General features: G+C 39.5%; 1 protein-coding gene across 1 annotated transcript in view; it reads left to right on the plus strand.

The window, feature by feature from the left end:
• The window catches only part of VPS13B (vacuolar protein sorting 13 homolog B), a 1,028,583-nt gene that overhangs the window by 977,657 nt on the left and 26,453 nt on the right, over window positions 1–24,473 (plus strand). The window contains exons 55-57 of the mRNA XM_020969189.2: window positions 114–313; window positions 14,576–14,694; window positions 16,679–17,490. Coding sequence (XP_020824848.1) covers window positions 114–313; window positions 14,576–14,694; window positions 16,679–17,490 — 1,131 coding nt within the window. The remainder of the gene's footprint in view (window positions 1–113; window positions 314–14,575; window positions 14,695–16,678; window positions 17,491–24,473) is intronic.

The following is a 24,473-nucleotide window of genomic DNA, read 5'->3' on the forward strand; positions in this document are numbered from 1 at the left end:
TTCTGTGAAGGGTTATCAGAAGGGTCCCAGGCTATGTGATACTTGAAGTCTAACGTGGGCTACTCACGCAATCAGTTTAAAAAATATAATGGAAATGTTTTTGAACATTTCAGATACTCCCAAGTTTCCAGTCTATTGTAGAAAAATTCCAGCTGAATGTTCAGTTCATCATGAGCTATACCACCAAATCTCTAGCTACCCTGACTGTAGGACCAGAGAGTTACTTCCTAGCCTTCTGCTGAAAGTTGTGCCATTGGATGACATGACAACTGAATGGAGTGATTTCATTGACATTAACAACCAGGGAACACAGGTTAGTGCATCAAAGGATTGCCTGTAATTGTCTTCATTTATATGTTCTTCAATATGTTTGTCTGATGGGAATCTCCTCGTCCTTATATGAGAATTGTATGTGTGTATCTGTCTGTAATTCATGAGACTGTAATCCACATCAAAAAAAATGTGCTTTTAAACTTTGCTGTACTATTGCCTAGAGATAGGAATCTGGTAAAGGCAAGTCCTTTGTGGGCCCCATCTATGGAAGTTCATTGCAAGACATACTGAAGGGATCACATTACAAAGTACTTGCACATAGAACGTTCCATAATGGCAGGGGCCTCAAAGATAAAAGTTATGTGGAGATGCCTGTGTGTTCTAGAGTCATAGAATATTAGGGCCAGAACCAGAGTCCCAAAATTTCCATTGGAAGACATATCCATTAGAGACAGACTGTTTCATGCAAGAGCCTCATTTCTTTCATTCTTTAGATAAAATTAAATAGAAATAGAAGTCCCGGTATTTTCTTCCCATGCCCCACATTAGCTACCACTGAGCTTATCCAACCCACACTTAGAAGAATCCTCTCTACATCGTCCCCAGTAAGAGTGCCTCCAGTCATCGCTTGAAGATTTCTAGTAAAGAAGAGCCACTAACCTCTCGGGGCAGCCCCTTCCACCTTTCCACCAACATCATTAGGAAGCTTTTCCTGGCATCTGACTCAAATTGGCCTCTCTGCTGTTTTTACCTGTTGCTCCCAGTAAATAGAATCCTTGGGTTAGAGCTAGAAGGGACCCGTGAAGTTAGAGCATCTAGTCCTAGTCCTCCATTATATAGATGAGGAACCGAGAAGATAAATGACTTGCCCAAGGTCACACAGGTAACAGGCAGCAGAGGCATGGTTCAAACCAAAGCGCTCTGGCTCCGTCTCCAGCTTTCATGCCATTATTTTATGCTTCTCCAAAAAGAGCTATCCTGAGCCCTCTTCCACATGAGAGCCCTTCAGATACTTAAAGACAGCCATCATATCCCCCTGAAAGTCTTTTATTCTAGAGCCATTCCTAAAATGTGGCAGCCAGAACCAAACCCAGCATTCCAAGTGTGGCCAGGCCAGGACAGAGTGCAGCCTGGGCACTGCACTTCTGTTAAGACAACCTAGATTGCATTTGCTTTTCTGGCTGTCATATCACACAATGGACTCATGTGAAATTTCATATGAAAATACCTATAGCTTTTTCAGGAAAAGTACTGTCTAGAGATACCCATTTTGTGAAGTTGTAAGACTTTATATTCCTTATGAATCTTATTTAATTAAATTCAATGGAAAATTTGATGGGATTGTTGGAGTGGCATGTGCTCCAATTTCTACTTCTTATATACAAATTCAATGAAGATGATATTCCCCCATTCTGTCTTCAGAACTAACACCATTGCTTTGAGGGACAAAAGTGGAAGACATGGTCTTTATCATTGTACTGCCTGAGATTTTATGGCATTTTGATTTGCTTTGTCTAGGCTGGCTTCGGATTTCACATGTCTTTCTAGATCAAGGGCCAAGGGAAAGCCCCTCGAAGACAGACTCCCTTCTACACAAGGGCTGCTTCCTTTCATCAGAGGAACAGCTCCCTTCTCTCTCCAGTGATTTATATGCCCTCGTGTATCACAGAAGGGTTGTCTGGGAGAATCTGAAACGATTCTTCTTTCAGAATATGAAGGAAACAATGATCTGCTGGGCATATGGCACACAGCTCCTAAAAGATTAATGGCAACATGAGACTTTGTTGGGGTCCAAAGACCACTGTCAGTTAGGGTGCAGGAATGAGTACCTTCTCTCAGCTTTAAAGCATCCCTGACTACAAAGGCTTGAGGAAATCCAGAGGAAAAAGAAATCCCCAAAATAGGGCTTGACAGACCTGATCCTGATTGTAAAAGAATTCCCTAGGCATTTAGAAAGAACATTTCAAAGAATCTCACAAACCGTATCACTGACTTTTAAGGACCTTTGAGTATTTTGGTCCTTCTCTGGAGGGGAGATAGGGAAGATTCTCTTGGTACAGGAGAAAGAACGAAATGTACATCTTGGAATCCATCCATTTGCATCTTCAATTCTTTCTACCTCTGGCAATGAAGTTTCTAACAGTGATGAAGACCATTAGAATCTTAAAGTTTCCTTTAAATGGATTATTATTCTTCTGTTCCAGAGTACTGTGGTTCAACACTTGTCAATCATAGAACACTTAACAAAAAAAGTTTGCGAATCAATTGCCTGCAAAGAATATTCAGCAAAGATGTAGCATTGATTCAGCTGAACATAGTCACCCACATCTCTTCATTTGTTGTGCCCAGTCAGGAGATGTGGACGCACACTGTGGGAAACTGATTAGAGCTTTTATGCCTTTGGCAACCAGGAAGCCACATCAGCAGTTAGAGCCTTAGTCCTCTAGACCAATTAACTTGAGAATGGTTTCTTCATTTGTCTTTTTAAGGAAAAGATCTTTTTCTTAGGCTCTGTGGAACAGATGTTACTGCTACCCCAGTTGTATTACTTCTCGGTTGTGCTTTAGCTTTGAAAGGCTGTGTTGTGGATATCTTAAGACCTCATCAGTGTTAATGACATGACAACAATTTGAGCACTGCCATCTTTCAGGAATGCACACTTGAAGAAGAAAATAGAGTGTTATGGATAATACACTGGCGTGGAATCAGGAGTCCTGGGTTCTAGTCATAGAATCTCAAGATTGAGAGGTATCTCTGAAGCCAGCTCTTACTTGAGCAAGAGTTTGCTCTGCAGTGTGTTCCACAAGTGGCCATCCAGTCTCCCTCTGAAGACCTCCGTGATAGAGAGCCTACCAGCTCCCACGGCAACCCATTCCACTGCGGGATAGTTCTAGTTGTTGGAAAGTTTTCCCTCTTACATTAAGACAGCACTTTCTTCCCTCCTCCATTGCTGCTAACTTCTACCTATTGCACCTAGTTCACCCTCTGGGGTCTAATTTCTCTTCTGTATGACAGCCTTTCAATTACTTATAGATAAACTTCATGTCCCCCTAAGACTAAACATTTCTAGAAGAAACCTCCCCGAGTATCTCAGCTGGTCCTGCTATGTCATTGTCTGTAGTTCTCTTACCATCCTGGCTCTGCCACATACTTCAGCTTTCTTTGACTCGGTTTCCTTATATGTAAAATTGGGGGTGGGGATGGGGAGCTGGTTTAGAGCTCTGAGATACCTTCCAACTCTTAGGTGCTGTGACCAAATTTGAAATGTTTATGTTGTAAAATCATGGTCAAGGCAGAGTCCAACAAGCTTTTATTGTCTTCTTTTCTTGTTCTTTCAGTCTTCTTGTAGTCATGGAGACTTGGCTGATACTCCATCAATGACCATTCTTTCTAGTCCTGGACATTCCTTCTTCCATGCCCCCTTACGCTCTTGTCTAGCATACTTCTTATTCCCCAAGTACACTTCCAGACCCTCTCTCTGTTGTCTTCACTAAGCAACATTTTCTTCTTTGAAGTTCATTTAAAATTTAAAGTTCGTTCTGTCCAGATATAGCAAGGTATTTGTTGCATTTATCTTCTACCTTCTCATGTCATTCTTCCTTTTATCTCAAACATTTAAGAGTCTTCCTCTATATCCAAACTCCTGCTTTTATACAAGGGGACTTAGTTTACACTGTGGTATTGTCTCAAGCACCCTGGCCTCCCAGTTCATTAATCTTAACTCGCATGACCTCTTCCTCTTCTGGGCCAGGCCTGATTGCTGCTGATTCAGTGATTCTACATCAGAATTAGAATGAAATTAGACCCTCTATAGAATATATAACATTTTAACCAAAACAAAAAGTCTATTTAACGATTGCATGGAAAGGATATACAGTACATATAGCGGCATTGATTCATTTGGGCACAGCTCCCTGCATCTCTGTTTGCCATGGTGGTATGCCCAGTCAGTCTACAAATATTTATTAATCACTTCCTATGTGACAGATACTGTGGTAGCCTCTGGGAACTCAAAGACAAAAATTAAAGAGCTTACATTCTATCAACATATACACATACATGTGTGCTGGTATATATTACATATGTGTGTGTCTATTATTATCTGAAATGATAGTGATTTTTAAATGGCCAAATTTAAATAGCTGTGAAGTCATTCTGGACAAGAATGATTCAGAAAAAGGATATACTTGTAGTCCCAAACTTATAAATGGGTTTTATCCCAAAAGTTTATTTGTAAGTTGGTTGTTTGGAATGCAAGATTATATTTTTTCCACCGAAACATGTTACATGTGCTAGTTGATGACCCAGGCCATCCCACAAAAGCCTGTTTAACTCCTAATGTACATAAATACCTATATTTGTGCTACATGTATTTTTATATGTACTTATCTCCCCCATTAGAATGTGAGTTCGTTTCAAAGAGAAATTGTTTCATTCTTTGTCCATATAATACTAACACCACGCCTGTCACAAGATTAAATATATTTGTGGGCATACACACACACACACACACACAGAGAGGTATATACATACACCGATACATATATAGGTATGTATACACACACACACACACACACACACAGAGAGGTATATACATACACCGATACATATATAGGTATGTATATATATACACACACACACACACACACAGAGGTATATACATACACCAATACATATATAGGTATGTATATATATACACACACACACACACACACACAGAGGTATATACATACACCGATACATATATAGGTATGTATATATATACACACACACACACACACACACACACACAGAGGTATATACATACACCGATACATATATAGGTATGTATACACACACACACACACACACACACACAGAGGTATATACATACACCGATACATATATAGGTATGTATATATATACACACAAACACACACACACACACACACACATATATATATATATACACACACACACACACACATACACAGAGGTATATACATATACCGATACATATATAGGTATGTATACACACACACACACACACACACACACACACACACACACATAGGTATATACATACACCGATACATATATAGGTATGTATATACACACACACACACACACACACACACACAGAGGTATATACATACACCGATACATATATAGGTATGTATATATATACACACACACACACACACACACACACAGAGGTATATACATACACCGATACATATATAGGTATGTATATACACACACACACACACACACACACACACACACAGAGGTATATACATACACCGATACATATATAGGTATGTATATATACACACACACACACATACGTATATATACTTTTTGATTGATCACTTGGCATACAGACTACATCTAACCCTTTTTCCAGAGATATTTGACAAGCAGGCCTAACTGATCTAAGGACATCACCATGCCATGAAAGAATTGCAACCCTAAAGGAGCTCCTTGTCCTTCACTCTTCTTATCCAAGCAAGGGCCAAATACTGTTGATTCTACTTCTGCAAGATCTCTTCTTGAGTCCATCCCCTCCTTTCCATTACCATTGGCTCCAACTCCTATTGTCCATTTCCTCATCAGCTCATGCCTGGACTGTTTGTTGTAGTAGCCTCCTAATTAGTCTTCCTACCTCTAGTCTCTTTCCTTTCCAATTCGTCCTTTACACTGCTGCCAAAGTGATATTCCTTGAGCATACAGCTGATCACATCACCCGCATCTCTAATGACTTCTTTCTGTCTTTAAGATAAAATACAGACTTCTGCTTAGTTTTTAAAGCTCTCTACAGTCTGCATGTAGCCCAACTTTCCAGGCTTATTTCATATCACTCCCACTCACGCCCTCTACATCCCAGCCAAGCAGGCTTCTTTGCTGTTCCCCTCCTACAACATTCCATCTCCTGCTTCCATTACCTAGCTCAAATTTGAATCATGTTCCGTTGAATTATATTCACTATAGGATGAGTTGGACAGTACCTGACAGGCAGGGATTTTTTTTTCATTTTTACATTTGTATCACCAGCACCTAGCAACATACCTGACACACAATAGATGATTTAAAAATGCTTGTTGGTTGACTGGTTGATTCTTTGAACAATTACAATAACTAGCAACTTGCCACCTCGTGAACTGTCAAGCAGTTCTCATGATTAGAACCATCTTTAGAGTGAGCCAAAATCTGTCTCCCTGTTACTTCCAACTATTGGTCCTCATTCTTCCATCTGAGGCTAGTTGGAATAAATTTAATCTCTTTTCCAAAGGAAAGCCCTTCGTATAGTGAAAGACTGCTATCACCTCTTCTCTTTTCCAGGCTAAATGTCACCCATCCTTCAACCATTGTTCACTTGATATTGTTCCCAGACCCTGACCACGTTGCTCACTCAACTCTGTTATCCAGTTTGATAATGTCCTTTTAAAAGTCAGTGGCCGGAACTGAACATAGGACTCCAAGTGTTGTCTGACTCAGATGATTACCTTTCTCTGTGAGCACCATACTTCTATTAATGTTGTCCAAGACTACGTCAGGTAGTTAGCAGTTTCATCAGACCATTGGCTTATGGTAAGCTTGTGATCAACTGAAATTTTGAGGTCTTTTCCACATAAATAGTATTCAAGCCAAATCTTCTCCACCCTGTATTTATTTCAGTTTATTTATTTTTTTTTTAAACCTAAAAGCAGGACTACATTCATCTCTGGCCCAATATAAGGAAGCACTATCCAACAAGCAAAATTTATAAAAATGAAATGAACTCGCTTGTTAAGTAATGATTTTCCTGTCAGTGGAAGTATGCAAATAGGAGCTAGAAGACCATGTGTCAGAGGAGGGGAGGATTGTCTATACCACTTATTTAGAGGGGATTCTTACTTAATATAGTTAAACCAAATGAACCCTAAAGTCTTTTCCTGTTCCAAGATTATGATCCTAAAAAGATTTGTCAGTAAATAGCAGAGGGAGAAAAAATAACTATCTATCTGCCATCTTCTACTCATCCTGGTGTGGGAGGTGGGGGGTGGGTATTAATTGTACTTTGAATTTTGTTAAATTCAACAAACATGTATCAAGTGCCCAATATGTTTTAAGGCACTGTGCTAGGTACTGGGAATGCAAAACTGAGAAATGAAAATATCTTGAACAACAATTCAAGGAGCTGTTGTTCTACTGGGAGAATGTGACGTGTCCACAAGCTGGTACATTATAGAAGTACAGGTGAGATCCTGACATGGTACTGTAGGAGAATGTGAGGAGGTAGACAACGCCTTTAGTTTTGGGGATCAGGGAATGAAAGCATCACAGAGAAAGTGACACCAATTTTAGATTGTTGGCCTAGGTTACCTTTGAAGTCCCTTCTAACTCTCCGATTCTATAATTCATCAAGTCATCCTGTCAATTTTCTACCTTCCTGTCTTTGGCATTGTTTAAGAAACCTTTCTTCTTATCATCTGCATCTGTGTTAGTTGTTCCAAGGATTCATTTCTTGTCAACTGAATTTCTACTTTACACCTGTTATACTTTGTGGGCTTCCCAATTCTCAACTGTTCCCTTTGTGTAGAAGAGGTTCAGCTCCCATTCCAGTGTGAATATGACCCCATCTGTACATGCCAGGTAGAAGTAGAGTTGGGAGGGAGGCCTAAAAGTAGTAATTTGTTGTTCCTGGGGCAAGAATCCCAATAGACCTGAGTACGGTTACATATCCAGAAGTCCAGCCACTGCAGAGGACCAAGAACTTCCAGCAATGGAAGAGGAACTGTTAAGGTTCAACAATGCACTTTAGAAAGTTTATTATAATGGTAATTATTATTATTATTGATCACCTGTTTTATGCAAGGTAGTGATTAAAAAAGACCTTTCATTTATGTAGTCTTTAAAGGTTGTAAAATACATACATTATTTCTCTTGAACCCTACAACAACCTTACAAGGTAAGTACTATTATTATTCCCATTTTCCAGATGGAGAAACAGGCTCTAAGAGGTCATAAGACCTGCCCAGAACCACATAGGTAGGAAATGTTTGAGACTTGAACCCAGGTCTTCTTGACTTCAGGTCTAGTACTCTTTCCACTGGGCTATATGGTCTCCATGGAACTAAAACAGGGCCCTTGGATGATAGAGACTTGAATAAGACCATGGGATTATCAATTAAGAATTTAGGGAAACTCAGATGTCATCTTGTCACAGCCACTGCCTTCAGGGAGCTTATAATTTTGTAGTTGAGATAAGGCATGCACAAAGATAACTTTTAAATAAGATAGTGGTTTAGAGAAGGGACGTCATATATCTCACAGGGAGCCAGAAAGAGGCGGCATTTAACTGCACATTCCTGTGAGAGAGTACCGCACATCTCAGACAGTAAACTGTGCAATAATGCAATAGCTAATATTTGAAGAGTGCTTTAAAGTTTGCAAAGCATTTTACATGTGTTATCTCATGTGATTCTCACAGCAAACCTGTGAAGCAGGTGGTATGGTTATCCCAGATTTACAGATGAGGAAAATGAGGCAAGCAGATGTTAAGTGACTTGCCCAGGGTCACACAAGTAGTATCTGAGGAAAAATTCATACTCAGATCCTTCTGATATGGCACCAGCAAAATACAAGTTCACTTCTGATTGTACCTCACCTTAGAAATCCTCAACTTATGTCTGATCAGAGGTTACCATGGAGAATTCTAGCCCCGTTAACTTTTTTTAATTCAACAAATATTGAGTGCCTTCATATAAGCACTTTACTAGGTCCTTGTAAGATCTGTATCACACTGGGCAGGCTCTAGAAGTCTGGGAGCCATTTATGTAACAGTTTCAAAAAGTGAAGAGGTATAGTTCAGGGCTCTTTGAAATAGAAGGATCTCAACTAAGCGAACCTAGGCTCACACAGGAGTGAACTGAGCAGGGGGATTTGCCCAAGCCTCTCAAAGCCTGAACACCTCAAAGGTGAATACCTTTTTGATTTAGAAGTTAGCCTTTGTCACTTAGAATTCCCTGGAATCTTTTTCCTCTCTAGGATAACTGCTTGAGAAGTCTAGAAGTGCTCATCCAATGCTTTTCCTTCAGTACATTCTTTTAGAAATTTTAGAAGCTCTAAGAAGAGCTTTCATGTCTAGAAAGCGGTACATTCTAAGCTTGGGCCTTCAGAAAGAGTCTGTGACACTTGGTGCTAAATAGGACATTTGAAAAGGATTGTGTATCATTATTTAAGTTGTCTTCAATTTGTACCAAGATGTGGAATTCATGTTTTTTAAAAACTGTCAGGTATAAGCTTATTATAAATATAATTGTATGCATGTAGTTCCATAACCTGTTAAAGAAGTTACTAAAACTAATAGCATCTATTGACAAAGCAGAATGACAGTGGAAAGAGTACCAGATTTGGAATCAAGTCAAGTCAGCAAGTATTTATTAAGCACCTGCAGTGTGCTAGGATATGGTAAGCACTGGAGTCAAACAATCTGGGTTCAAATCTAAGCTTGGCCACTTACAACTGTTGTGATCTTGAGTAGGGAACTGAATCTCTCTAGGATTTGATTTCCCCATCTCTAAAATGAAGTTAGTCTAGTTCAGGGTGGGGAACCTGTGACCTCGAGGCCACATGTGGCCCTCTAGGTCCTCAAGTGCAGCCCTTTGACTAAATCCAGACTTCACAGAACAAATCGCCCTTGAGGCAGCAGGTTCTCCATCCCTTGTAGTTGATCTCCAAGGTCTCTTTCTAGCTCTAAATCTATAATTTATGAGACAGTTGCTCCAAACTTCAAAAGATCCTTGATTTAATCAGTATACTCCCTTCTCTGACATATATCACAACCCCTCCATGCCTTGGAAAGAAATTTTATGAGCTTGCATGACCAAAAGAACTCAGCATGTGGTGACCTGGCAATGATGATGAATTTGTCTACCATCACCTGTATAATCCTTAGACTGCACAAATAGAATCTGTTGTTGCCCTGGAATTGGCGCCTTCCTCTTATAGGCATAGGACCTTCAAGACCTTACAGTCTGCCAGCATAGTCTTTGAGGACTTGTGACCCTCTCCACACCACAGCAGAGGACTTGAGTGGACTGTTGGCCATTTTGCCACACAGAATAGGGTGGAGTTCCTGCCTGATCTGATTGTGGTCTAAAAAAGCTTTTATTGATGTAAAAGGCCAAAAAAAAAATGGATGTTTGCCAAAAGCTCCTTGCCTACACTTTAGGGAGGCTATGTTAGTTTCCAGTAAGTGTACATGATAGTACCACCAGTTGGTAAGTGAATAAGACACTTCCAAATGAACAAGGCACAAATAGCCAAATTTAGTTTGTGACCATTCAGGCCGTCAGCATTAAGTGTTTCTGTTTTGTCTGACTAAAAACTGTCTAGTGGACCTTGTGTCTATCTAAAAAAAGTGGGGTTTTTCATAGAGAGTGTCTCTTTTGCTTTTCTACTTGGTTGATAGGCTCTTTATGGGAAACATTGCTCTCACCATCTGGTGCCAGCAATTACAGTTTAGAAAGGTGGCTGTATCTGGCTTCCGTCATGGTAGGTGAGTGTGTTGATTAGACAGCTAAGACATAGGAGTCAGGTTCTATCTCAGGCTACCAAAATCCTTCTGGGGGACCTGGCTATAGGTACTTAACTTCTGTTCCTGATTGTTTTGTCCATCAAGTAGAGATGGTAATAAATGTTAATGAAATGGGAGGTTCCATGCCATTGGAAACATTACCATGATTAAGCCCAATTCTACTGGGCAAAGAAATTGAAAAGATCTGGCTCTACGTCTAAAGGCATATAAGTGTCACAAAAGAGCAGCTCTGCAAACTGCACCATGTACCTCGTCCTCCTCCCCCAGCAGCCATGAGGGAGCCCAGAAGTAGGGCTACAATGCCCAACCTATGTACTCTTTGCCCCACAGAACAAGGGAAAGTAATGTGTTGGGAAACTGTGTACCATTTGGGCTTAGCCTTCCAAACAGCCAGCTGGCATTGAGTCACTCATCAGAGTCAGAGCTAACATTTGGACAAGAATCAGACATTCACAGTGGTTGAAAACATGCTTGTTTATACTTCCATGCAGGGCAACAAAACAGAGACAAAGAACTTTAGTATTTACAGCAGTATTTATACCAGCTTTATAAGAAATGTAGGACTTAAGAATGTGGCAGGGAAAAGGATGTGATAGGGAAGACCTTTCATTTGGAGTTAGGACAATAAAGGAATGAAAGGAAGAGATACTCTGTATGACACTTGGGATTTTCACAAGCCAGACGATCCTGAATCATGTCACCTTGTTTTTTTTTCCTTCATTTGTTATCTGAATCAAATGGAACCCCACTAGTATTTTGCAAAAAAACAAACAAAAAAAAACCACCTGGAATTGAATTGCTTACAGCTACTGAAAAGGAGAATCAAGTTTTCTGTTGCACCCATGCCAATTTTAGGGAAAGAATGGGCCAACAAGAAAAAAAAAACACTGACCTTATCTTTGTTTTTTGACACATTAATATTGCTTATTCCATAAGATCTGAAGGTCAAGTTTCTTTTAAAAAAAAACTTTTAAATATCTTTTGTTTTCACATTGCCTTCATTTCTAAACAGATTCTTCCTCCTTCTACACAATGATCTCCTGTAATAAAGAATTTTTTTAAAAAGAAGAAAAAATAACAGTTCAGCAAAACTAATGAACACATCAACAAAATCTGGAAGTATAAACTAGTACCATACCCAAGTTCCCTAGCTTTTTCAAGGAAGGGAAGGGGTATTTTTCCTTTCTCTTTTTGTTTGTTATAGTCATTGTGTATATTGTTTTCCTGGTTTTCCTTACTTCGCATTGTAGCAATTCATGTCTTTCTGTGCTTCTCTGTGTTCTTTATGTTAATCATTTCCTGCCACACGGTAATATTCCATTACATTCATGTACTACAGTTTGCTTCGCCTTTCCTCAATCAGTGGCATCTACTTTGTGTCCAGTTCTTGCATACTATAAAAGTTCCACTATAAATATTTTGGTATATAGAAGGCCTTTGTTTCTCTTTGACCTCCTTGGGCTGTATATCTTACAGTGGGTAGTCTGGATTTTAGTCACCTTCTTAGCCTTATTTCATATTGCCAGAATGATTTCCCAACTTCACCAGTAGTGCATTACAATGCTATCTTCATAAAGTCCTTCCAATATGGATTACTCTCATCTTTTCTTATCATTGCCAATTTGCTAGGTGTCTGGTAAAACCTCCAAGTTGTGTTGATTTGTATTTTTCTCATTAGTAATTTGGAGCTATCTTTTATATGTTTCTAAATATTTTGCAGTATTTCCTTTGAGAAATATTTGTTTATATTCTTTGACCACTTACCATTGGGGAATGACTCTGGGTCCTGTATATTTGTGTTTATTCCCTTTATAGCCTGGATAACATGCCCTTATCAGAGATATTTGATACAAAAATTATTTTTTTTCAATTGAGGGCTTCCCTTGAAAATTAAATTTTAGCATTTAGATCAGGATTCAGAGTTTTCCTCCTACTCTGAAGCCCCAAGCCTAAAATTTAACTAGCTCCCTACTTTTATACTCAGAGTATTCTATGGAGACTTCTTTAACTCCAAAATCCATTGTATTCTCCTGGGAGTATAGATCGATTTGGGGACACATGAGGCTATGGAGTATTATGTAAGGTCTTCCTACCTTTATCACTTTTGCTTGAAATGAGAGAAACATCAGTGGCAGTTTTGTGACAGTATGCAGTAAAATACTGAACTATTCAGACAGATGTGTTCCAATTAGTTTGATTATTGCCACCAAAGAAGTGGGCAGCGAGGTGACACAGTGGAAAGAGCCAGGCCTGAAATCAGAAAGACCTGAGTTTAAATCCAGCCTCAGACACTTCCTAGCTGTGTGACCCTGGGCAAGTCACTTAACCCTGTTTGCTCTGGTTCCTCATCTGTAAAATGAGCTGAAGTAGGAAATAGCAAACCACTCCAGTATCTTTGCTAAGAAAACACCAAATGAGGTCATGAAAAGTTAGACATTATTGAAACAATTGAACACACCTGTCAAAGATGTAGATTGCAACCTATACAAAAAAGCCTGTCCATCCTGTGGGACTGTTGTTCATGTCTTCTCATAAATTCACTGTGTGAGTCCAGCCAACATACTAGATGCCTTCATTGTTTTTGTCGTTTTGTTTGAAGGTAGAAATTTAACTGGACACATGTTTGCCTTTTAGTACCAAAATTCTATAAAATCAGTCAACTTTTAAGAGTGCTGTGACATAAAATAGCAACTACAAAATAGTAAGTGGCCAGTTGAGACAGAGACTGTACTTCAAAACCATGTTTAGCCTATGTCATCTAATTGTCTAGTAGTGGCATTATTTCTTGGTTCTTTGACTTCCCTGGTGTGATCCCTGTACTTCTTCCTTTATTTGATTTCTGGACATTAATTCAGCTTGATTCTGTTAGCCTGTCTATGAGAAAGGAGCCAAATAAGAGCAGAAGTCATACTGCAAATTTTCAGAGATAATTCTTCAAACCCTACATACATCAGTCCTTTGTCTTGGTCCCAGGCAAATCCCAAGTCCCAGGTAACCTGATTGGGAATGTAGTGTCCCTAGGGTTATTTTTCAGATTATCCAGTGCTATTTTTAAACATCCATTTTATAGCATTAGTATTTAATGTTGAAAGGACATATGTTCTGCTGGAATCTGACTTCCTACAACTGTTTGGTTTTTTGGGGGTTTTTTAAAGCATTTGTCCTCTCTCTCATTGACTCTGGCTAAAAAAAATGCTAAATTTTTGACTCAAGGCAAATAAAGCTTAGCACTCATCTGACTTTCCTATACTATGTCATTGTCGTTGGAGAGGCTAATAAAGTCTTGCTGGTAGGTTTTCGTTTCAGTTTTTGGCACCTCTCAGAATAGAAGGGCGGCCCCAGGCTGGTTTGTCAGCACTCAAAGAACCCTGAAATATCATGTAGTTAAGTTTCAAGCACTAAATTTGTTTTTCTTCCAGGAAGATTCATATGCTCACAGAAAGTAGGGCCAAGCTCCACCCCAATCAAAATGTATTTGCCAGCCCCAGAGAAGCAAGGGATAAAGAAGCTCATGCCCCCTCATCCATCATTTTCCACCAAGAACCTTACAGCTGGATAATAAAAATCTGGATTTGATATTTTTTTCATTTGCAAGTCAACTGAATAGCATGTCCACATGGATATAAGGAATTATAAGCAGGAAGTACCCATGGTATAAAATCATAATGTGAGATGTTGAAAATTATCCATTTCAGTAGCATTTCCTACTTTTTACATCAAAATATGAATATTCCTTTTTAGGTTTTGTTCTTAACTGGTTTTGGCTGTGTGTATGTGGACATCACTCATGAGTGTGGCACAGTAATCATAACAATGGCTCCAGAAGGAAAAGCAGAACCAGTCTTAACCAGTGCCACCAGGTATGTTTAGTTTTTCAATAGTTGAATAGCCTGCCTTCCATTTATAATGCAATTTGTATATAGCATTTTGTTTTTCTTTGTTGCCCCTATGGATGTTTACACATCATGTTATAAAAGATAAAGGGCTGGCCTTAGCATCAGGAAGACCTAAGTTTAAGTCTTGTCTCTGATACATATTATCCATGTTTATGGAACAGCTCTCCAGGATTGTAAACTGCAGAAGAGCTTCTCATTGCATTGTGGAGAGAGTTTCCACACAGAAGTTCTTTATATTTATGACATCACAGGTCCAGACCTCTCTTTCAACCTTCATGTGGCCCCCCACCCCAAAATCGCTTTTAGTTAAAGGTTATATAATTCATAATAGAGTATAATACCATTGTCAATTGAATAACATTAATAATTGATTACAGTAAAATGACTTTGTGTACCATGTAAAATTCATCTGAGATGAGTTTCACAAGCTACTTAACAAATTGGAGCTTACATACTTGCAGCATATGCTTTGCACAAGATAAAAATTAACCTTTGTTTAACCATATGTCTATATGACAGTTTGGAATTATAAGTTAGATTCCATAAATATAAGAGACATAACAAAAATAGAAGTATTTACCAGCAAATTTTCCAGGATGAGTTATTTTGGCTATTTTTTGCTACCAGAAGAACATGTTTTAAAGATACAAAATGTGAACATCGAGTAGTTGTATCTTGACATATGCTTAACTGCTTTTGAAGCATTTTACTCTTCTATAATATCCCCTAGTTCAGAATTTGTGTTTGTTCAGACTGAGGTGAATTTAACCTTCACGCTGATTGTAAGAAAAGGAAGTAGAAAGAACATCAGTATAAATACTTTTGGAAGATAAATGCTAAATTACCTAAAAGAGCAAAATTTTAAGTATCCATAAGCATTTTATAATTATCTCTTTATGTGGAAGCTTTTACAAGCTCATTTTGAATATTTTGAATCTTTTTTTAAAGGAAGTTTCCTAACAGTAGCTTCAAGACAAAACTGTATTAGCCCAGCTTAAGTATGTATATGTGTCTAAGATCATATATACATCTTTGATCACAGTATCATAGATTTGGAAAGAATCTTAAAGATAAAGTAATACTATGATTGCAATTACATAGTGCTTTATCATCTAATCCATCCTTTCATTTCATAGAATTGGGGCCTTGAAAGGGGAAATATAATAAAACTATGCTTTTATTAAAATTTAAAATTTTCGCTAATGGAGATTGACACATCCTTAATCCAAATTAGAGAAATGTTGACTCTACTATAAACTTTCATTCTTGGTTCCATTATTCCCACTCTGTAAAAGTGCCCGTTTTTATACTTGAAACTGTTATCTTCAAGAGATTATGCAAAAATGCATGTGTTTCTAGGCCTACATTAGTATTATAACTGTGCATATCCCCTAGAAAGCTGATCAGTTTGTCACTGAACAGATCACCTGGTAGCTGAGCAAGGCCAGTCATGGTTAACCACATAAAAAATATTGCTTTATTCCAAAAATGGCCTAGGTTATAAAGAGAAGGCTTGTATCTTCAAAACAGGAAAGTAGTAAACAGCAACAGCTCCTGCAGCCTATGATGAAATAGAATAAAGGAGATATTTGGAAGGAGTGTTGAGGTTTTTGTGTTATCACATTCCTTATGTCCTCAGCTTTGTGCTCTGTGATGACCGTGATATTGATTAAGTGTGCATACCCTAGAGGGACATTAGAGTAAAAACATGGTATTGATAAAGAATTGCATAGAAAGACACAACAGGAACTTGTAATAGTCCCATTGGGAATATTTCCTATTGCTGTTGGGGTGTGACTGGATCAATCTAGACACAATGTACTGACATTTGTGCTCTTATTTGTTTCATGTGCAGTCTTGTGTCACATCAGGAGGTGTTTGGTGAAGAATTGTCATAAAATGGGATAACCATCTTTTTTTCTTTTTTCTTTTTTTCGCCCTCATCTAGGACTCTGGGGAAGAGTGTTACACTAAAAGTATTCATCACTCAGTCAAGCCTTGCAGTATTTGATGATCTCACCCACCACAAAACATCATCTGAGCTTCTGCGGCTCACGCTGGATAACATTTTTCTGAACATGGAACCAGTGGCCAGCTACCTCAGAGCCCTACCTCTTGAAGGGGCTGCTGCAGGACTCCCACAGCTTTACAGCCTGGAGGTCTTCTGTGGAGACTTTCAGCTGGACAATCAACTCTATAACAAATCCAACTTCCACTTTCCTGTCCTGGTCTGCCAGGGAGAAAAAGTGGAAACTATCCAGTGGTCCAGGATGCATAATCTCATATCTAGCAAAGATTTGGAAGAATATAAAGAAAATTGCTTTATTAAACTTTGTATCACCTTGTCTGAGAAACAAAACTTCCTGTTTGATATTAACGAGTTTAGTTTTGAACTGAAACCGGCCAGGTTATATGTAGAAGACACATTTGTTTACTACATCAAAACTCTCTTTGATACTTATCTTCCCAACAGCAAACTGGCTCGTCATTCTAAGAGATACTCGGGCCTCACACAGCTGTTGCCTGAGCAAGTCAGACAGCATGTCAAAGCTTTAGTCAATCCCGTGAAATTAAGGAGACTGGCCATCCAACCAGTGAACCTCTCCATCAGTATCCATGCATCCCTGAAGCTGTACATTGCTTCAGATCACACGCCTCTCTCCTTTTCGGTATTTGAACGAGGACCCATCTTCACAACTGCCAGGCAGCTCGTCCACACTCTGGCGATGCACTATGCTGCTGGGGCTCTCTTCAGAGCAGGTGAGTACAGCAAGCTGGGGGGTCTTCATACAAACCCTCCCTAGTCCTGGTCCCAGAGTCAGTGAGGGCGATGCCACAAGATACCTTTCCCAGTCCCCTTAGTTGTTATTAAATGTTCCTTCCCTCCTCAAATGATCATATTCAGAGATATCTCTATTTATCTGTCAACAGGCTGTATCCTCCCTTCTTCCCCCAGTAGAATACAAGCTTCTTGAAAGCAGGGAGAGTTTGGTATTTTGTCTTGGTTTCCCCAGAACCGGGTACCGGGATATATTTGTTGTTGTTCAGTTGTGTTGAACTCTTGGTGACCCTATGGACCATAGTATGCCAGAACAAATCTCCTTAATAAAAGGATTTGTTCCCTAAAACTTGGACTTAGTCAAAAGGCCACACCCAAGGACCTGGAGGCCACAGGTTCCCCACCCCTGGATTAGCTCCCACCAAGTGCCAAAACCGTTCCCTCAGTGAAAGGTAGAAACTTGGGCAAGACCTTCATTATTTCAAGTCACCAAGGATAAGGTGAAGGTAGTAACTTTTACTATTCCAGCCCACTAACTAATATCCTAGTACAGCTCAGAAAATTAACACAGGCCCAGTATTCCTCGGACTAAAAGAAACCATATTCTAGGTCACCCCATTTTATAGGATCATGGATTTCGAGCTAAAAGGAACCAGTCCTTGGAGGTCATCCAGACCAGTCCCTTCATTTCACACCCGAGAGAGGTGATACAGTTAGCCCACATTCTCAGAGGTAGGCTATACCCTTGCCATGACATGAAGAAAGTTTTCTAAGAAGTTAAAATTTTAGCTTACAACAATGAGGTCAGCGAAGTGACTGAACTCAATGGTCATTGTCACTATGAACAGGAGGACCACTGGATCATTAAGAAATTTTGTGGGACGAAAGAGTAAACTTGCCCCGAAAGCACAGAATTCATAGTTGCCCAAATGCTTTTACTCTCTTGGCCTCTCCACAAAGCTGATCTATAGCAAAATAAGTGGTCATTGCTCCTGGCCAGCAAGCCTAGGTAATAGTGGTTCTCTGTAAAGCTGATCAATAGTAACTCTTTCAGCAGACCTCCTGTTGATTGAAAAATCATTAATACATTTCTGAAGTAATTAATGTGAAGCTTAGGGACAGTTTTCTGACTCAGGAAAATCTGGCTGAAAAATTATCTCATAAAGTTGTATATTATTTGGATACAAGTACCAAATGTTGGCCTGGAAATGTCATGAGTTAAAAAATAAGCAATGGTTTCCTTCAGACACTGGGTCTGTCTGCAGGCCCGTGCGTCCATGGGCTCCCAGAATACATTGTCTCACAGCACTCAGAATCACAGCTCACAGTCCTAACAAGACTTCTCTCGAACAGCAGTTGCAGCTTGATAATCTGCTTCCACATGTTCTTGTGATTGTCAGACAAGGACATTATCCAAAGTTGGCTTATGGACCCTTTTTGCTAGGAAAACAAAGGAATTATTCCCCCATCAGGGAGAATTAATAGATAAAAAAAAGCTTAATAGCAAATGACATGGAGAAGAGAGGAGCCAGCAAGACCTAGATTCAAGGCCTGCCTCACCTATATGTTAGCTCTGTGCCCGTCCCGAGTCACTTTACCTTTTTGGCACCCTAATTATCTAAGATGACTGGTGGAGCTATATCTGGTGGATATATTTTCCACACTGGAAGCTCCTAATAACTATACAGATTTCCACCAAAATAATGTTGTTTATATACACACATGCATGTGGGTCTGTGTATACACACCCACACCCACACCCCTGCATACACACACAGATAGATAGATAGATAGATAGATAGATAGATAGATAGATAGATAGATAGATATAGATATATATAGATATATATACATGTATATATATACATAGACAGTTCTCATTTTATATAAGTGGACCATTCCACAGACCTCTCTGTAATGCAGTTTTGCCAGAGACTTGGGGAGGGGAGGGAGGCAGGTAGACAAGAAGGGGATCACACACCCATGGAGGGAGGGGACCAACACACAATTTGAGGACACATGGAGGCTGAGGACAGAGAAGCTAGAGCAGTAGGAGGAACATGCCAGGGCCAGCCATGTGGGGGCCTGACCAGAACTAAGCCAGCTACAGACATGGACAGGAAAGGATGGGGAGCATGGGGGCCGGGGACATATACACGGTACCTGCGTCCTGATGGACAGAAGACAGACACTTGGGAGCTTGACATGACAGTGAGTGGGCAGAGCGGAGCAAAGGTCTCCTCTGTCAAGGAGGTCTCAAGACAAGCCCCCAATATGGTGGTGGCAGAGGTGGCGGTCTCTCCATGCATCCCTTTTTCTGCTTTCATTTGGAGGTTTGGGGTTTTCTTTTTAGCACAGTACTGTACAGTAAAGTTAACATAGGTGGTTTTTTCTGGAATGAAGATTTCTTTCAGAATTCTTTACATAAAGTCAAAATTGCATAATACAAATTTAAAGCAAGAACTGTCTATACACATTTTTAAGTCTATGTACATGTGTATATACTAAAGAGAGATAGGTAGATATTATAGTTTGAATGTGTTCTCACAATTAGGAAATATAGAAACCAGGAAGTAGTTGCCGTATGTTTAAGATGACCTTTTCCCCATTTAGTTAGTTCTGTCTAGAGCTTTGAATTTGAAAATGACAAGATCATGGGTAGATTCCCTGTCAGCCTGATGCTTTGATGATTTGTACAGAAACAGTAAGGAAAGCATTTTATTCAGTAAAATTAGAAATTTATAAATAAGCAACTTGACATCCTGAATTTAAAAGACTGAGGAGTCCTTAAGCAATTAGAGAAACTCTTGTTGTTGAAATACAAGGGGTAAAAAGGTAGATGAATTAACTCATACTAACATTTTCTGAAAGTGTATTGTTCATATCAGATCAGGTAAATGCCAAGTGGAAGTGCATGTCTCTGTGGGGTTCTGGCCTAAATATGGCCTCTAGAAACACTAACTTGCAGTATTCAGTAATATTACACTGTGGGCCGCATGCTGAAAGAGAGTTTCCTTTGGGTGTTTGGTCATGTGTGTTGTTTTTCTTAATTTGTTTTTAATGCTGATATTCTGTTGAGATGCCTTTTAATTCATTCCAAATACACTGAACTGTGGCTGCCCCAACCTCATCCCTCACAGAGACCAGCAACTCTAATGTTGCTAGGGGGCCAGTTTGTTTGGTTACATTGGACATGTTATCAGGGAAAACCTGTGTACGATTTGGAAGAGTTCCAGAAGAAAGCAGTGAATAAAAGAGTAGGAAATAGACAAAATAAATTCAGTTTATGGACCATCATGTAGAAATGGCCAATGATAAAGGGCAGCCCCCAAAATAGGTAAAGGGCTAGGAAGTTAGTTTTTAGATGGATGTGAGCAGATAGCTCCTATCTACACAGCTAAGAGAAGAGGGATTAGGGCACAGATTGTAGCAGAATCAATGGTGATGGTGATAAATATTATAGTCAGTTCCTGAGGGAGACAGGCAGACCCAAAGTAGTGGAGAAACAGGAAGAAATAAGTAAGTTCTCTATGCCACGGTTCTTCCAAACTGATGTAGAAAATGCACCAGACCAAATCTTGAAGGAGAAGTCTAAGAAAAAAGCCACAAGTCATTTTTCCAGCATAGGTCAGCATAGGGAGACAGACAGAGAGGTCTGTGGACAATGGGGATGAGGTCTGGAGTAGATCAAGCCAGAGCATTCCAGTGCAGAGAGAGCCCACGCACCCATGCCAGAAGAGATCCCAAAGCCAGCACAGAGAGATCCCAGGTAGGGTACACAAACCAGTGTCTACTGGTAGCTCTGTTGCTCACTACCCAATTCTGGATCACAGATTCAGGGAGGACCGAGAAAGGGAGCTGTGCCTAGGGAAGAGAAGGGAATAAGCATTTATATAGTGCCAGCTACGTGCCAACGACTGTGCTGAGTGATTTATAAATACTGTTTCATTTGAGCCTCACAACAGCCCTGCAGGTTGGGTACTGTTATCCCTATTTTATAGTTGAGGAAACTGAGGAAAACTGGGATTAAGTGATTTGCCAGGGTCACTCAGATAGTAAGTATCTGAGACTAGATTTGAACTCAAGTCTTTCTGACTCCAGGCCCAGAACTCTATCCAGTGCACCACCAGCTGCCCTGGGGTGGAATTCCAGGATAGGAGTAAGTCACAGACCCTAAGCTGTGTACTGAGAGCAGCAAGTTCAGAAGCAAGTAGCAGCTGTATGACTTTTACCCCAGGAGTGGATCAGGGTCTCAGTTCCAGCTTCTACCCCAGTCCAAAGCTTACAGAGAAGTAACCAGGGCAGGAATCCCTGACCCAAGGGAAGCCCACGGTTGTGTCACTGAACCATCAGAGCTTCTAACCCAGCTGAGGCCCGCAGCAATCTACCATCACTCAGCTCCAAACGTAGGTCAGGAACTTACAAAGCTCAAACCAGGGGGGCAACCACCAGATTCTGGTCAGACTGCTTTGGGAGTACTGATTGCTTACAGATCCCCAGCCTGAATGTCCCTGAGATCTTGGAATAACATAATATCTCAGAACTCCAAGAAAACAGCACCAGGAGCAACTCAGACCTTCCCCTGGAAGTTCGTAGAACCAAGCCCTAACATCAAGTCTGAAGTGCAGACATAAGATGGAAAAATGAACAACAAATAAAAAGGAAATTCTACCACTAAAAACTATTCTATAATTGGTACATTCAAGATATTATCCCAGAAAAAGAGGATGACTCCAAAATATCTACAAGCAAAGCCTCAGGGCAAAACACAGTTTGGGTTTAAATCCAACCAGAATGACTAAAAGAGATGAAGCAAGAATTTTAAAATGTTTTTTTATTAATGAAAAGAAAGTGGTAGAGGAAAAAAATTGGGGAAAAAATGAAAACTGTGGAAGAAAGAACTGGATAAAGAATTAACAACTTGGCACTAGAGGTACAACTTGCCCAAGCAACAAACTCCCTGAAAATTAGAATGCATCAAATAGAAACACATGGCTCCATGAAACAATAAGAAGTATTAAAACAAAATCAAAAGACTGGAGGAAAAAAGAAGAATCATTGGCATACCTGAGTGTTATGATCACAAAAGAGCCTACATATCATACTTCAAGAAATCTTAAGAGAAAACTGTCCAGATTTCTTAGAACTAGAGGACATAGTAGAAACAAAAAGAAAGCACTAGATACCTCCTGGAGAAGGAGGAAGGAAGGAAGGTTATTCCCAAAATCCAGAGCTTCCAAGTAAAAGAAAAAAATGCAGCAAGGAGCCAGGAAGAAAGCATTCCAGTACTGAGAAGCCACAGTCAAGATTCTATACAATTTAGGAGCCACCACTATAGAAGCATGGAAACCTTGGATTACAATATTCCAGAAGGCAAAGGCTATAGGCTTACAGCCAAGAATAACTTGCCAAGCAAAATTGAGAATAATCCTACTGGGGAAAAATGGACCTTTAATGAAATACAGGACTTGCAAGCATTCTTGATGAAAAGACCAGAGCTGTACAGAAATGTTGAAGCTGAAAAGCAGAAATTAAAAGAAACAGAAATACAGAGGAACAATTGTAAGAAACTAAACAAGGATAAACTGATTACACTCTAATATGAGGAGATGATACATGTGTCCCTTCTGAATTCTGTCATCATCAGGGGTCATAGAACATCTCTTGATGATCTTAAAGAAGAATGAAAAGAGAAAGGAAGACAAATATACTAGAGAAGGAAGGGAAAGTAAAGTTAGAGAATTTTTTTCACGTAGAGTATACAAATAAAAGTCTATACAAACAAGGAGGAGTGGGGAGGAGAGACTGTCATTTGGATCTCATTCTCATCAGAACTGGTCAAAGGAGGGAGTAATATTCACAAACACACACACACACACATACGTATACGCACAGTACAAAAATGCATTTCACTCAGCTGGGAAATAGGAGGGAAAGGGGAGAAGGGAGAGTTAGAGTGAGGATAGATTAAGGGAAGGATTATTCCTAGGGACAAGGGGAAGAACTTTTTTTTTTCGTGATTGTTAGGTATTTTTATTAAACATCTTCAGATAGTGTGATGCTTGTATTCTATGTCCTTTAGTTACTAATACAATAAATTTTCCCTTTTGATGTTCTTTGACATTTCAACAAATTAAATGGAGCATTAAACATGATCCTTTCCAGGACAAAAGGAGGAAGAACTCCTTGAGACTATTTAATTAAGTACCGTAATGATATTCAAATCACTTTCTAAGACAACTGGCCACAGAACTGTTTGTTTTTATTTGTTTTTGAGTTTTTGTTGTTGTTGTTTTTTAAGTAGTATTTTTTCCCCAATTACATGTCAATACAATTTTAATCATTCATTTTTACAAGATTTTGAGTTCCAACTTTTTCTCTCTCCCTCTCTGTCCTCCCCTCTTCCAAAAATGGTAGCCAATTTGATATGTTATACATGTGGTGTCATGGAAAACCTACTTCCATATTAGTCACAGTTGTGAAAGATGAAATAGATTGAAAGGGAAAAAAAACACAAAAAAGAATGAAGTGAAAAAAATGTGCTTCAGTCTGCGTTCAGAGTCCTTCAGTTCCTGAATCCTTTGTGTTTGTCTTGGATCATTGTATTGCTGAGAAGAGCCAAGTCTAAGCTGATCATCACAGAATGTTGCTGATACTATATACAGTGTTTTCCTGGTTCTGCTCCTTTCGCTTTGCATCAGCTCATACAAGTCTTTCCACGTTTTTCTGAAATCTGCCTGTTCATCATTTCTTATTGCCCAGTAGTATTCCATTACATTCCTATACCACAGCTTGTTCAGCCATTCCCCAACTGATGGACATCCCCTCAGTTTCTAACATTTTGCCACCACGAAAAGGGCTGCCATAGATATTTTTCACATGTAGGTCCTTTTTCTTTTTTATCATCTCTTTGGGATGCAGACCTAATAATGGCATTTCTGGATCAATGGGTATGCACAGTTTG

The sequence above is a fragment of the Phascolarctos cinereus genome, unplaced genomic scaffold (assembly GCF_003287225.1).
Source record: "Phascolarctos cinereus isolate Bilbo 61053 unplaced genomic scaffold, phaCin_HiC Scaffold_4;HRSCAF=312, whole genome shotgun sequence".
Lineage (NCBI taxonomy): Eukaryota > Metazoa > Chordata > Mammalia > Diprotodontia > Phascolarctidae > Phascolarctos > Phascolarctos cinereus.